The sequence below is a fragment of the Polychytrium aggregatum genome (assembly GCF_025602895.1).
Source record: "Polychytrium aggregatum strain JEL109 chromosome Unknown BJ171scaffold_24, whole genome shotgun sequence".
NCBI classification, from domain to species: domain Eukaryota; kingdom Fungi; phylum Chytridiomycota; class Chytridiomycetes; order Polychytriales; genus Polychytrium; species Polychytrium aggregatum.
Window position 1 is genome coordinate 472,586 of NW_026516226.1, and position 14,406 is coordinate 486,991.

The following is a 14,406-nucleotide window of genomic DNA, read 5'->3' on the forward strand; positions in this document are numbered from 1 at the left end:
CTCGATTGTCTGCACGGCTGCTCGACCGGTCTGCGCATTCTGCTCTCGCCGCCTCCGACCCTCCCAGCCACTGCGAGCTCGGCCAAAGACTGCCGTCCCCAAATCGTCGACGCTCACGGCTGCTGGATCCAACCTAACCCAACCCAACCCAACCCAACCCCCTTCCGACGCAATGACATCATCGCCCCAGTTTATCACGGCCATTCCAGGCCAAGACTCGTTTGGAACAGCCCAGTCTGCTCTGTCGCCTGGCTCTTGGCTGTCATCCTCTCCAATCATCTGGGACAACATTCTCGATCGATTCCAGCCCAACTTCTCGATCCCGGACCCGCAGATTCCAAAATCACAATGGTCGCTCGTTGCCAACCCGGTGGCTTCCAGGAACGCCTCTTCGACTTTGTCTGCAACCTTCTTCTACCTGCTGGCCGCCCAGACAATCTCCGACATCCCCTCGCAGATTGTCACATATCTGAAGGTCGTCGGGTTCTCGCTGCCCACAACCAGCACTGCCGGCCCGGCCTTGGTCCTCGACTATGACATTCCGGGAAACTACCACATCGACTTTTCGTCGTCGCCGGCTCTTGCCTTTGCCAGTCGGCGTCCTTTCCTGGGCGTCCTGAGTGGCGGGCAGGTTGTCGTAAGCTGGCTCGGCTCGCAGGGCTCCAATGGTCTTGCCCAGCTCCCGTCAAACATCTTCATGCTGGCCCTCTACAGGTTCGTGGAGCAATTCGCTGCCGTCGGTGCGAGTCCGGATCGCGGGCCCCAGCCGAGGCACAGCTTCGCCTGCACCCATGTGCTGCGCTGGCTAGCCTCATTAACAGCATGTTGTCGATTGTGCACTGGCGATTGTGCATGATCGGCCGGGCTTGCGCCAGGCGACCCCGGCATCCGTACTGCTCTCTAATTATCACTGCCCTCTTGTTTCCCACCCCGCATTCCGACCTGGGGGAATATTTGGCTCTGTCGGCTGCTCGGCGACCTTCAGTAGTGCTGGATCCAACTGGACCGCCACGACGCCCATCTCCCAGACTCCGTGCTTGTCCTCGGCCATATTCCAGCCCCAGCTCTCGTATTCACAAAAGTATCTGTACGCCTTCGCTGTTTCCGGCAGTCAATATTCGTGCCTGCTGCGAACCCAATTCGCCGCTGGCAGCTTGAACCAGACCTGCGCCACGTCCTTCGTCACACCCATCGACAGCTTTTATCTCGGCAGCCAGTATGGCGAGCCGGTCGAGCCCGAGGATCAGCAGGTTGTCTATTACACCGGACCGAGCAGCGTCTATCAGTCGACCTACGGGCTTACCGATCAGATGTCTGCCGTGTCGCTGGCCTCGCTGCCGCGATACTCGCAGATCCAGAGCACCTACTGGTCCAGCGTTGTCTTCACAAGCAGCCCCGACGGCTCGTACCAATCGTTCAACGCCCTGGAGCCCATTGACCCGACTCGGTCAGTCCCGTGGACGAGTTTGTGGTCGAATTCCCCGTTCTCCAACGGCTCGGCGTCCTCGGCCTCGTCCCTGTCTGGACGGTTCAAGATTGTTGGATCTGACCAGAAACGTGGATGGGTCTATGCCTGCGTTGGCAACGACACTGTCAGTGGGCTCGTCCCGCAAGGCACCCTTGTTGCGTACTCCAACTCCACGGGCAGCCCAATCCCGCTGACCCTCTCCGGTTCGACATCGAGCAACATCTCATGCGTCGATAGCTCGATCGTCGTCTTTCGCGACAAGACTGTCCTGTCGGCAAGCCCGTCCCAGGTCGCACTCTATGCCATTTCCGACGCTGGCGTTGCCACAAGCCAGTGGTCTCGATCTTTCGCGACGCAGAGTACGCCTGTAGTCAAGAATACCAGCCCCGGCGGCAACGATGTCTTTGTTGCCCCCGTCCTGCTGGACGTGGGGCTGCTGGCCATCGGCACCACCATCATTCAAAGCAGCTCGCTTGTCGTGGTCCCATCCCCTCCTAGCCCCGATCCAAGCACCTCGGCCGGCTTGTCCGCGGGGGCCATCACCGGAATTATCCTCGGGGCTTGTGTTGTCCTGGCCCTGATCGCGTTCCTGCTGATTCGTCGTGCCCGCGCCAAGCTGGCGTCGCCGCTTCTGGGCACGGGCTCAGTCAACCGGGGAACCGCAACCTCGTCTCCAGAAAACTTTGTCAATATCCCGTTCCCAGACAACTCTGTCCGAGACAGCCTGGCTCTTGCCGAGAGACGAGCCAACTCCCGCGCCAGTGAAGCCTTGAGCTTGAGGGACCTGGCTGCCTCCAAGCCAGCATCGAGGGAGCCATATCTTCTGGAGAGCCAGCCGGCCCCGCGCGCAGCGCCCCATGCCAACAATTCGACACTCGACCGCACGGAAGATGAGCCGTATTTCTCAAAGTTCCGCGATTCCTCAGCCACGGTCATTGGTCTGCCCAGGGGCATCGCTGGTCCGTCGCTCGATACGGTCGAGGACCACGAGTCGTACCATTCTGCCAATGCAGACGCGCCTGGCATCGAATCGCGCTCTGAAGTCGTTTCGCTGTCGATTCGTGCAACGCCTCCACGAGAGCGTCCCAACTCCAAGGACGGCGAGAAGAAAGACTCGCTCGAGTCCGTGGTCCCGCCTGGCTCCGACAGATTCGCACCGCCAGCCCAGCAGCCCGACACCAGATTTGCCCAGCCCGAGTCACGTCAGCAGCGCTCGGAGCTGTATTATCCGAGAGCCGAGCCCCAACTCGACCGAAGCGACTCAACCTTTGGCCGACCAGGATCCCAGTTCGACCGGCCGTCCTCTCAGTTCGGCCAAGCCGATACCGAGCTGGATAGACCCGAAACACAGCTATCGGCATACTCACTTGCCTCCGAGGGCATTCGAACAAAGGGTGGCCGCCCAGGACCCATCCGTATGCTGTCTATGACGTCCCAGGACGGATACTTTGCCTCTCAGTCCGAGTCGGAAATGTTTTTCACGCCAGACTCGCTGCCGCGCTCGACGCTGTCGAGATCCGAGCGCCATCCTAGTGCGCACAAAGAGGCCGATCGTGAAAGCGAGGTCTCGCGACGAGTGTCGTACACCAGTGATGTCTCGGTTGAAAGCATGGAGAGCTTCAGCACCATCAAGGCCGGCAAGTCCACCGTGGGCTCCAGCCGTGCTCCCGAGGCCGAGATCGATCTGGCCGCCTACTTTGGCACGGCCGCACCGACAAGCGCCCTCGCCAGCTTCCATAAGCCCCCCGGCTCAAGCTACACGCCTCCTACGCCCTCGACCAGACTCAACAACTGGAAAGACTCGGGCTCACACCCGAGCGTTATGGCACGCACCGGCTCAGGCGCCTCCGCAGAGCAAGCAGCCGCTCCCATCCATCAGCTGCTTTCCCAAGCGACCACTCGGTCCGAGTACACGACGGCGGACGAGCTCCCCGAAACCCCGTTGGAGCGAGCCGGAACGCCTTCGACAATCGTCGGCCGCCGATCGAGCACCCAGAGCGACCTCGAGTTTGTCGACGCCACGCAAGGCAGCCTCACGACCATCCCCATGTCGCAGCCGGCGATTGAGTCGTTCAGCGACGCTGACTACATGACTGCCGACGAAGGTCAGGACGCCACACAGCGGGCGTTCCCGTCGCTCTCACTGTCGCAGGCGCACTCGTTCCTGTCCGACGCCGCGACGATCCGGCGCAACCGCTAGACTCCTCCCATCTTCTCGATGCCGATGTCGACGCTGGATCAATGCCCTTTTTTCTTTGCCTACAGACATTTCCCACACCTACCCCTCCACCACGAACATCCAAATGAGGCACCCACAGGCCACAAAAATAACTCGCGCCCACACATGCGTATGCATCGAGGCAACCTTTGCTTGCTGCATTTCTTGTCACTGCTCTATTTCTTCTCTTTCCTCGATCGTTCGTCTGCGTACATCGCTCACTTGCAAGCGCTCATGACAACCCTGCCCCCTTCCGCTCCCACACCTGCTCCGTCTTCCCGGGTCGCCTCCGAGCGCCATTCCTGTGTCTTTTCACCCTAGATTTGTCTCGTTTCATTTTGGGAGCGCTGCTCTCTTCCTCATCCAGATCACCCTTGCTCACTGCCCTGCTTCATGCCACAGCGTCGCTCTATATCGACAGAGTGAGGGTGGTGTATCTCGATGGCCGTGGTGTTCAGGAGGAGTTCCAGAGTGTATTTTATGTATATTGCGCGTCTGGTCTCAACGTCACCCACCCCCGCCAGGTCCGTGTGAACAAAGCTCCATTACGACATCGCCGTTCCCTTTCTCACGACAGGACGAGGAAACAGGCCAGCACACAGGATCTAAAGTGTGGAAGCTAAAGAGAAGGGGGTCCTGCGTTATGTTTTTGGCTATGACTGACCAAGGCTGAGAAGAAGATGGAAACTGGGGTCATCAAGAACACGTCGCCAACACTCTCGGAAGCGGGACGAGTCGCCTTCGCCGACTCGGCTGCCGCCTCAGACCTTGAGGCCGGACAGCTGGGCCTCGAGCTGTCGGATGCGAGCCTCCTTGGAGGCAAGCGAGTTCTTAAGCTCCTCGTTCTCGCGGCGCAGGTGGTTGTAGGCCTCGTGGTACTCTCGCTCGTTCTGGGGGGTTCGGATGCCCTGTTCAGGCGCAGGAGCCGGTGCAGATGTAACAAACTCCTTGATGGCGATGGGCTGGAATCCGTGCTCCAGGCTGATCAGCTTGGGAGGAGCCGTCTTGCCAGCAAAGAACTCGTCCGCAGTCAGACTGGGCTCGGCGCCGGGGGTTTCGGGGAACAGATCGGCTTGGAACTGGTCCGACTGGATTCAAGCACACAGCAGCCCGGCAGAATTAGCGATTCAGAACGAGCGCTGGATGCTGGAGACCAACTAGTTCTACGCAACTCTGTGGTCAACAGGCTCGACTGTGGTGCTGCGGCTGAGACTCGAAACTGAGACCCGCGGCTCATCTGATCGGCACCAACCCCCCACGCACGCCATCGTCGCTTGCAGGATCACAGGCGAGTCCTCACCTTGCGAGGAACCTTGAACGGAATGGGCTCGACCATGGTGGTGTGAACCTTGTAAGCACGAGCAACCTCGCACTCGGCCACATTCAGGGCTCGCTTGGGCAAGAATCCAAGACCGCGCTGCGGGTCGGCCGACTTGTACTCGGAGAGATAGTACAGACCCTTTTCGTCGTCGGCCCACTCGTAGTAACGGATGTTGCCGTCACCCTACAAAAGCACCCGCGCTGAGTCAATCGAGGCAGCTTTGACTTGAGACAGGCAAACGACCGATAGTCGAGACACAATCGATTTGCCACGGACAACGTGCAGCCGTGTGACGATACGATGCAGATCCATACCTTGCCAGCCAGGAAGAGGATGTTGGTGTCGCCGTCGAAGTAGGGCATCAGCATACTGTCGAATGGGGCGATGAAATATTGAACCGTGTCAGCACAGTGCTTCAGTCGTATGTGATATCGATCCGGAGATGCAGTTTTCATCCAAGTAACCCCTCAGGGATTCAAGACATGCTGAATGATACATCGACCCAACCAAGGCGCGGCTATCATCGAGATACTCCCACGACTATTCTTGGCCATGCTGAGAGCTTACCCAGAGGCAGTGTCGATGTTCTCCTGCTTGATGGGCTCCGCAAGATTGGCGGTGTCCCAGACAAAGACTTGGCGGTCGCTGCTGCGACTGAAGCCGGTGGAGGTGAGCTTGCCGGAGTTGCCCATCCAAACGACACGAGAGCCCTTGACACCTTGGTGGCCGTTAGTTTCCTGTTTCAGGAGAAAGGGGAGGAGAGTGAGTAAGACGTCCAGGAACGATGCCGCTTCATGGCCACGGAGAGGACAGTCTTACCTGAACCACCTTGTTGGTGCGAACATCATAGACACGAATCTTCTTGTCCTTGCAGGCCGTGGCCAGGAGCGAGCCATCATAGTTCCAAGTAATGGACTGGATGATCTCGCCGTGGCCGGTAAGCTCAATCTTCTCAGCACCCTTGGAAATATCCCAGAGCTTGATGGTGAAGTCGGCCGAGGCGCTGGCAAGAACGTTGTCGGCGGTGGGATGGAAGAGCACGTGGCCGACCTGGGAGTTCAACCCAAATGACGATGCACCCAGCACAAATCGTGTGAGTTGAGCAGAATCAGCCGCCGTCTGGCTACACAGAGGTAAGCGTGGATGCTGCGGAAGTCGTGCGTACCTTGCGTCCGTGCTGACCGAAGGTGATGAGAGGAGTGGAGACATTCTCCGTCAGACCACCCTCGGGGATCTTCCAGACCATGACCTGTTCGATGCGTTGGCCGATCATGCCGCAAGCGATTCGCAAACCAGGACAGCGTGGCGGAGTGCCCGTTCGTGAGTTTGCAAGGTGTTCAAACAGGTAGCCGTCATAGAGAGTCGGATGGGTATGCAACAGCATGTCAAGGAGGTTGACAAGGTCGATGCAATCCGCATAAGTGAATGTGTCATGTTTGAGTCCGCAACAAAAGACAAGCAGATCAATCAGTATGGGCCCTTGCTGCCGTGCTAATCGATGTGCCTTCGATCCAACGGTGGCTGCTTTGGTCGACTGTGGACCTATGCGCCACGACCCGCGGATCACTGACCTTGCAATCCTCAGCGGCCGAGGCAATGATGTGGTCGTTGAAAGGGTTGAAATCCGTGTCAAGGACAGCGGCGCTGTGGCCGTTGAAGACCGGGATATTGTCGAGCTTGCCGACCGTGGCATGAGGGATAACGGCAAAGGCGCCACCTGTGCTCGTCGGAGCCAGGGCAAGAGCAGAAGCGCCGTCAGCTTTGGACCAGAGTCGTGGTCGTTTTGAACCCGCAAGAGTACTATCCCCTCCATACACCTTTTTTCAGGGTCAAGTGTATGACATTCGATCACCGCGAACCGGTATGGCAGCAATCGACCAGACACAATCGATCGTGGACAGTTGGATGGATCGGGATATGCCCCGCGACGATTAGCCATCCAGATCAGCTGGACGTACCACCACCAGCCTCGAGGTTGACGGAGATGAAGAGCGGGTTGGCCTTGACGAGGTTGGTGTCCCAAGCGTTGCGCGAAATCTAGACCAGAGCACGAAGAAGTCCATACACCCGGCCCAGAGTCAGCCCATGCCAAGGAAAAGCCTTCGCCAGGCGAGAAGTGATGCCGGGAGCGGTGATGTCTCTCGCCCTCGAAACGATGACAATGCAACGGACGTGGGTGCATCCCGCCATATCGCTTGGCAAGCGATGGAGACAAGCCAACGAAGGAGTCGAGGCGAAGCGATGACGAGGCGATGGCGCGAAGGCCGCACACGGCGGGTGCCCTGGTTGGAGAGCCCGCGACCCGAAGCAAGCGCCAGGATCGCCAAGGCAGGCCGAGCCGCAACAACGCCTCTCCCCCAGGCTCTAGTGTGGAATGTAGTGCCACTTATCGGCCTGTGAGGACGCTGCAATACACAGAGCATGGAAGATGTGGAAGAGCAGGACGGCCAAGCGCACACCTTCAAGCTGTCATAGCACTGGTCCTTCTTGGTGTTGCTGCCGTAGGCGTGTCTGTATTTCGAGGCACGGACAAACTTTGACATGGTGCACGATTCTGGGATGGCCCAGCGACCGGGGCCATCAAGTGGGAGGTGGCAGCGGCTGCAGGTCAGCACCAGCGAGACAAAAGCGCCAGAGAGCCGCCTGGAAGCGAGCTGTTCGCCATCAAGGCAAGCGCAGAGCACGAGGCAGCATGCCAGCAACGGTGTATATATCTCCACAATCCTTCTAAACCAGTCAGCCGCATACAGACGGTGCAGACACCTGGGACAATGGGCATACCTCGCCGAGAGACAGGGGGGGGGAAGCTGATACGCGTGGGATGAGGGATGAGACCGGGGTGGAGACGACGACAACTCGGAAATCGGCTGCTGGGTTGGCTGGTTCGAGGGCACCATCACGTGGTCATCACGTTGTGGTGTGGCGCAAGCACGGCCTGCGCCACAGCGAACTTCCAAACCGGTCCAGGACCAATCGCACAGTGTGTGTACTGGCCGGACGTCCAGCGTCATTCAGACGACGCAATCTACAAGCTATCCGCGTGTGGAAGTGTCCATTTCAATACGGACGCGCTGTATTCTAGAAACAAAAATGCAGAAACAAAGGGATGACATGTAGTAGTGGGCTTGGGTCGGCAACGTGCGACTCGAGCGGCGGGGGAGTGGGGGAGGGACATCACACTCAAAGGAGCGGATGTCAAATCATACGGCGGCGCCTGCACTTGGGAGTGGGTGGGTAAATCAGAGCATGGACAAGTAGTGTCCAGGAGCAAGACCAAACAGGGTCGGTCAGACATGTTGGAGGGGGGGGCGGTATCCGCGACTGGCATCTGCATCAGCGGACACGGGGGGGGGAACTTGGAGCGAGTGGCATCGCTGCCTGCCCGCAGAGAGGAGCTCATTTGTCGGTCTTGCTTTCATTCTGGCCGGGCCTCTTCCTGCACCGAGAGAGCGTCCTGTTGGTGGCTCTGGACTTTCTTCTCAAACTCGCGGTTGTCGTCCTCAAGGGCCTTGAGGCGATTCGCCAGGATCGCGACGCCGATGAAGATGATGAGCAATGCAAAGCAGAACCAGACGTATTTGGCCGCTGTAAAGTTGGAAAACTCGTCAAAGTAGATGCCGCCGCCGATGACGTCAAAGGTGGTCCAGACAACATAAAACACCGGAATCTGCAACAGCGCATCATATCGTTGAAGACCCATATCTGTGCCAGTGCGGACGAACGAAAGGCGCTGTCAGAAGTTGATTCGCTGCCAGCGGGCACTTGCCAAGCGAGCTTGCCAGGTTTCCCACTTTGGTGGCACCAAGGGCAATCCGCTGTACTGCATCGATCCAGCCCTCTTCTCACGATCGAGCGGCATTCCTGTATGAAGGAAACGCGCCAGGAAAGCCACTGCCGGGGCGATCAGGGCGGAGAAGGAGGGAGCGGTGGTGGTGTACTCACTCAGCCAGTAGAGTTGGGACATTGCAGTGAAGACTGTGATGCCAGAGATCACCCAGGCCCAGATCTGGGTGTACTGGTTGTCTCCCTGGAAGATGGACGTTGTGATAAGATGGATCGTCGCTTTGGCAAACAAAACCGTGACCGTGCCCATGCAACCCTATGAACGCATCAGCAGCGGTTGTGGTTAGTTCAGGCGAGGGAAACAAAGAAGTTCACACAGTACAGAGGCAGCAACCTCGCTGGCCGAGCGTGGGAATGGATAAAAGACGCAGGAGCTTGGAGACACATCAGGGCTTGCAGGCAAACGCAGGCCCGACGAGCCTCTCCGTTCCTATCTCGTCCAGCACAGCCAAAAGACCTTCTCCGCCTGAACTGAAACTTACGCCAATAGAAGCATAGCAGAGCGGGAGCCCGTACGAGACCACACGACTATGCAGAGGAATCTTGTTCTTGAGCACCGGCACCAGTCGGACTCGCTCCAGCGAATCAAAGAACATCTTGAGCCAGTGCGGCGTATACTTGCGATAGAATTCGGACGGGAACTTTGCGATCGTGGCTTTGAGGTTGCTGAGGATGCCGTCCGCTCGGGTGCTGCGAACCTCCTCAAAGTCGCTGTCGTTGTACTGGCTGGCGGTGGTGTTGAGGATGAAGGTGGAGGTGTTGCCGCCGCCGAGGTGGGTGGTGGCGACATCGCCAGTGGCCGGCGGCGGGACCTTGAGGAACTCGAAGCGGCCAAGATTCACGAGGAACCCGGAGCTCACCATCATGCTCATGTTGATCGGCGGCGCCTGACTCTGCGCATCGGGAACCAGCGACGTTCGCCGCGACTTGATTTCGGGCGTGGCCTCACCCAGGGCCGAGCGCGACAGCGTTCCATCTGGACGCTCGGCAACAAGGGTGCCTTCGTCCTCGCGGCTCGCCGGCACCGATCGAGTGGAGGTTTGATGCGATATCAGCCGAGGCACGGCTTGCGACGAGGCGAGCTCAGTCTGCATGGGGTTGTCGTAGTCGTCCAACACCACCACCTTTTCGTGCATTTCGCTGTCGATGTTGCCACTGCGGTCGAGCATCACGATTGGATCATGGACGGGTTGCTCGTGCTGAATATATGCATGGCACTCGTTCACAGGACTTGCGATGGACGCACGCTTGTTGGTCTCAGCCGGGACAATGACCGACGGCTCCTCGGTCACGCTTTCACCTGTCAGGCTGCGGAAGATGGACCGAGGACTTTTCGTGGGAGAGGCGATCGAGCCATCGACCGATTTGCCCTCATTGGGAGCAAGCGTGTTCTTGACCCGGGAAATGGCTGCGGTGACAAAATTGACGCGCTTGACAGGCTCCATCGGCTCGAACGCCTCCGAGTGCTCAGTTTCGTTTGGGATCGCCGGTACGACGGTGGACTGGCCCGCAGGTGAGATGGCGGGATCCAGGTCCATGTTCCTCTCGACAACGACGATGAAGAGGAAAATTCCAATGATCAAGGCAGCGGTAATGGCGAGGAATGTGATGGTGCGAGCGGTCTGGAAGAGCGCAAGGATAACACAAAGGTTGTAGTCTGAAGAGAATCGCGATTCGGACGATGAGAGAAGCGAAGGCCCGTGGTTAGCACAGCCGGTGCAGCAAGGAGTGGCGGCGCCGAGATGGTTGGAAGCAATCCCACACGAGCGACTGGGCATTTGCGACTTGTACTCGGGATCAGCACGGTGCATGGCGCAAATCAACTTTACCTTGGGAGCTGACACCTGAGTTGGCAACGGAAAGCACCGAGCCTGCGACGATAAAAACGACGCCGAGCAAATCTTTCCATGACCACTTTTCGCGGTTGATGAGCGGCGCAGCAACGACATTGACGACCAGCGACATGCTGCCAAGAGGAGCAACGAGCGACTGCGGAGCGAACTGTAAGGCGATGAAGTTGCAAAAGTTTCCGAGGGTGAAGATGATGATGCCGAGCATCCAGATCTGGAGCGTGAGGGCGACGGTGAGAACGAGTGTGGGCATGGGTGTAGGTATGAGTGTAGGCATGAGTGTAGGCATGAGTGTAGGCATGAGTGTGGATATGGGTATGGAAAGGGAGGGACAGAGACAGGTGGCACCGATATGAATGTGAGAGCGAGCATCAGTGTGGGCTCTGAAGCGCGGCAAGACTGGCTCGCGGTGATGCCGGCAGTGCGCCAGTGATGGCGATCATCGCATGAATTGCACAGTCGACATGAGACTCAACCACGACAGCACGCCAGTGATGCGAGGCAAGCATCCGGCATCCAGTCTCCAGTCTCCAGTCTCCAGTATCCACGTGCCTGGAATCAGCGCTGCCAATCGCAACCTACCGGATCCTTGAGCAGCTTCCCCATGTGCAGCTGCTTCTGAAACTGAATTTGGTTGGCGGGGGTGTCGTCGGAGCTGTAGTTGGCCAGGATCGAAACAGGGACGATATTGGGTGTGTCTGGGGAGTCCGCCTCGGGCTGGGCTCCGTCATCGCCGTTGGTGACAACAATAGGTGGGGCAATCGCCGCGATTGCGGACGACGTGCCAGCGTTGTTGGCATTGGTTGAAGAACCAGACGGCTCCGAGGCCCGGCTGGGTCGCTTGCGAGTAATGCTGAAATTGGTGAAGCGGCTGACGATGTTGTTAAGGATGCGCCGCTCCTGGTTCCGCTTTTCCTTTTGCTGGCGAAGGAAGCGCTTGCGCAGGGCGAGCTTCTGCAGGTTCAGGCCGATGTTGAGGGTCGCAGCACCGATGAGGCAAATGACGATACCAATCCACTGACTCGAGCCAGTGGACGAGCCGAGACAGCGATAGGTTCCACTGGGATCAGGCAGGCAGTTCGAGCCCAACGGACAGGTATTGATGGATTTGACCGACCCCACAAATGTGCAGGTTTCGGCCTGAGTTGGATCGTTACCACCATCGGGCTGCGGAAGGTTGCCAGCACAGCATTGCTGCACGCTGTTGTCGGGCGCGAGCGTCGTCGGCGAGCCACCGGCAGAGCCAAAGATGATGTCGGTGTTGGACTGGCACACAGAAGCGAGGGTGCAGTAGCTTGCGGAGCAGAACTGGAAGGTCGGGTCTTGCAGGCGAGCAGGGATCTGATAGGAGCTCGAGTTGGAGGCCACCACGTGGTAGAGAGCACAGTCGAGCTTTGAGTAGCAGATATTGCCGGCACCGCCGACGATGCGGCATTGGTTGTTGACACACACATACGTCTGCTCGTCCTGCGAGTTGTAGATCTGGGGCTGGGCATTCAGGGCCCGACAGTCGGCATCGGCAGAGCAGACGGTGATGTTGGAAGCCCTGGCGAGGAGCGGGACGAGCAAGAGCAGAGCGAGCTGGTGCAGCATGGTGTGCGCAGACGCTTTGTGAACGATGGCGTCGAGGGACAATGGCAGCCTGTGGATTGAAGTGCTGCAACGGATCGATGAGCGGCCCCCGACAGGAATGGCAGGAAGGAGAGATTCGCCCTGGGAGGAAACCAGAAACAGGGACGATGCGAACCGAGTTGTCGATGGAAGCCCGCAGAGAGAAGGCTGGATGGCGGGGAGGGAGAGCAGTGGCCAGGACCAGCACGCGGAATCAGGCAAGAAAGACGAGGCAAGCGATGGACGAGCGATGGACGAGCGGTGGACGAGCGGTGGGCAGATGATGGACGAGTCAAGGCCCGGCGATGAACGGATGACGAGCGGGTGATGAATGCGTGGAGGACCGCAGCCTTGGTCGGCGCTCTCATTCCCACTGGGCAGCCGAGCGCTGAAGGATCGGCCGAGCCGACGGCACGAGCGCGGAGCGTGTTTGTTGTGCAGCGCGGGCGCTGTGAATGTGTCGACAGTGACTGTGCGGGCTTGAGGTCTCCGCTGCAAACTGCCACAAGAGTCAGCTGAATGTGTTGGACAAGCCGCGGGCGATCTGTGTGACCTGTGCGACACAGCACACGGCCTCCGCCGTGGTGTCTGTGTTGCGCCATGTGCTGCGGCCGTGCCACAGAGCGCGTCAAGCCACACCCCGCCCTGGACGCCACATACAGCGGCAATGCGGCCTGACAGCACAGCCTGGCACAGCGCAGCGTGACACAGCGCTGCTGCCGCCGTCAACGCACACACAACAACTGGCGTGTGGCCCCAACGATGCGCAGCCCCCGCCACATGTTTTGGCGCGGGCTTGCCAAATCCAGCAAGTTGAGAAATACAGTTGGGGCGCACCATTCCTCTCATACTCGGCCGAGAACGGCCAAGCGGATCGTCATCTCGGTGCGTCTGTTCCCTGGACAGCAGAGTGGGCGTTGGTCAGAGTCGTTCAGCCAGATCAATCAACATATTCAGTCCACACCGGCCGCGTGCAGTGCCCCGTTTCAATTCGGGCACGCTGATATCACACTCATCGCCATTATCACACTCATCGCCGATATCACACTCGTCGCTGATATCACACTCGTCGCCCTCACCACATCCGTCGCGCATCAATGGAGAGCTACGAGTTCATCCAGAAAAAGTTCTCCAGCACCCTCGACAGAGCCGCGCAGTGGGTCTTCCCGCTCTATAAAGGGCGCATCACGCCGCTGAATCCCGCAAGGTTCCTTGGTAAGCAACCAGGGCACTGACAGCCGTCGTGAGAAACTGGCTGCAACGACGGTCAGCAATGCATGTCCACAGGCCACAGATGCACATCATCTCCATGACTGAATGCTTAGGCTGTTCCTCCCACACGGATCGATCGATCGATTCCATCCACAGCTGCCCAGATCAACTCCAGCCTGTCCCTGCAAGTTATCCTCTCCTTCAATCTGTACCTCTTCCCGGTCTGGTTCATTGGCATGATATCCGTTCTCAGCTGGAAGATCGACTCCTTCCAGCTCGACATCTTTCACCATGCTCTCATGGTCGCCCTGGCCTCGATTTTCATCGTGCTCGAGCCCGTCCGCATCTTCATGGGCTTCACCGGCAATCTGAAGGAGCGCGTAAGTGCCCTGTCCTTACGTTTATGCTTGATTCGGGTGAGGCCACAGATACACCGAGCATGGCTGGAGCCGATGTACTCTAACAAATCGACACACACACCCAGGTTCCAGATCTGTGTGGCTCGTTCATGCTGTCGACATTCCCCCAGTTGCCGATCCTGCTGTATTTTTGCGGGCTCCAGTCGCTCACGGCCTCCGGATTTACTCTGCCGTTCGAGTTTGCTCTCAATTTCGTCTATGCCCTCGTGCTGATTCCGCAGATCCTCATCGGATACAGGGCTGCAAAACATATTGTCGATATCCAGGCCGCTCGCTTTGTCGTTGGTGTTGGAGAGCTCCGCTCGGGATTCGATGATATCGCCTTGGCAGCGGAGCCAGATCATGGCAAGGCAAAGGCCGAGTAACAAGATCATCCTATTCAGACACTCGTTTGCCCCATGAACCCATCCGACGCCCGTCCGCGGTATCCATCTGTGTTCTTCGGAAATGTTCAAGGGTCAGGC

At 58.5% G+C, this 14,406-nt stretch overlaps 4 protein-coding genes across 4 annotated transcripts; 2 read left to right on the forward strand and 2 right to left on the reverse strand.

Moving 5' to 3' along the window:
- Positions 1 to 167: 167 nt before the first annotated feature.
- BJ171DRAFT_509888 (uncharacterized protein) lies at positions 168 to 4,148 on the forward strand. Its single transcript, XM_053111446.1, has 2 exons — positions 168 to 714; positions 986 to 4,148. Exons 1-2 carry the CDS (start codon positions 173 to 175, stop codon positions 3,666 to 3,668), a joined length of 3,225 nt encoding a protein of 1,074 aa, XP_052965609.1. The 5' UTR covers positions 168 to 172; the 3' UTR covers positions 3,669 to 4,148.
- On the reverse strand, positions 4,149 to 7,890 carry BJ171DRAFT_509889 (uncharacterized protein). The gene is made up of 10 exons (XM_053111447.1): positions 7,789 to 7,890; positions 7,467 to 7,561; positions 6,966 to 7,044; positions 6,579 to 6,724; positions 6,173 to 6,256; positions 5,827 to 6,057; positions 5,575 to 5,744; positions 5,322 to 5,376; positions 4,987 to 5,190; positions 4,149 to 4,774 (listed from the first exon to the last, which is right to left on the reverse strand). The coding sequence occupies exons 2-10, from the start codon at positions 7,548 to 7,550 to the stop codon at positions 4,448 to 4,450; spliced, it is 1,380 nt and encodes a 459-aa protein (XP_052965610.1). The 5' UTR covers positions 7,551 to 7,561; positions 7,789 to 7,890; the 3' UTR covers positions 4,149 to 4,447.
- A 159-nt stretch (positions 7,891 to 8,049) lies between these two features.
- Positions 8,050 to 9,432, reverse strand: BJ171DRAFT_509892 (uncharacterized protein). The gene is made up of 3 exons (XM_053111448.1): positions 9,333 to 9,432; positions 8,950 to 9,106; positions 8,050 to 8,709 (listed from the first exon to the last, which is right to left on the reverse strand). The coding sequence occupies exons 2-3, from the start codon at positions 9,098 to 9,100 to the stop codon at positions 8,423 to 8,425; spliced, it is 438 nt and encodes a 145-aa protein (XP_052965611.1). The 5' UTR covers positions 9,101 to 9,106; positions 9,333 to 9,432; the 3' UTR covers positions 8,050 to 8,422.
- A 4,390-nt stretch (positions 9,433 to 13,822) lies between these two features.
- Positions 13,823 to 14,327, forward strand: BJ171DRAFT_460367 (uncharacterized protein; the record flags this gene model as incomplete). Its single annotated transcript, XM_053108442.1, has 2 exons — positions 13,823 to 13,903; positions 14,008 to 14,327. The coding sequence occupies 2 exons, from the start codon at positions 13,823 to 13,825 to the stop codon at positions 14,305 to 14,307; spliced, it is 381 nt and encodes a 126-aa protein (XP_052965612.1). The 3' UTR covers positions 14,308 to 14,327.
- Between the last annotated feature and the right edge of the window lie 79 nt (positions 14,328 to 14,406).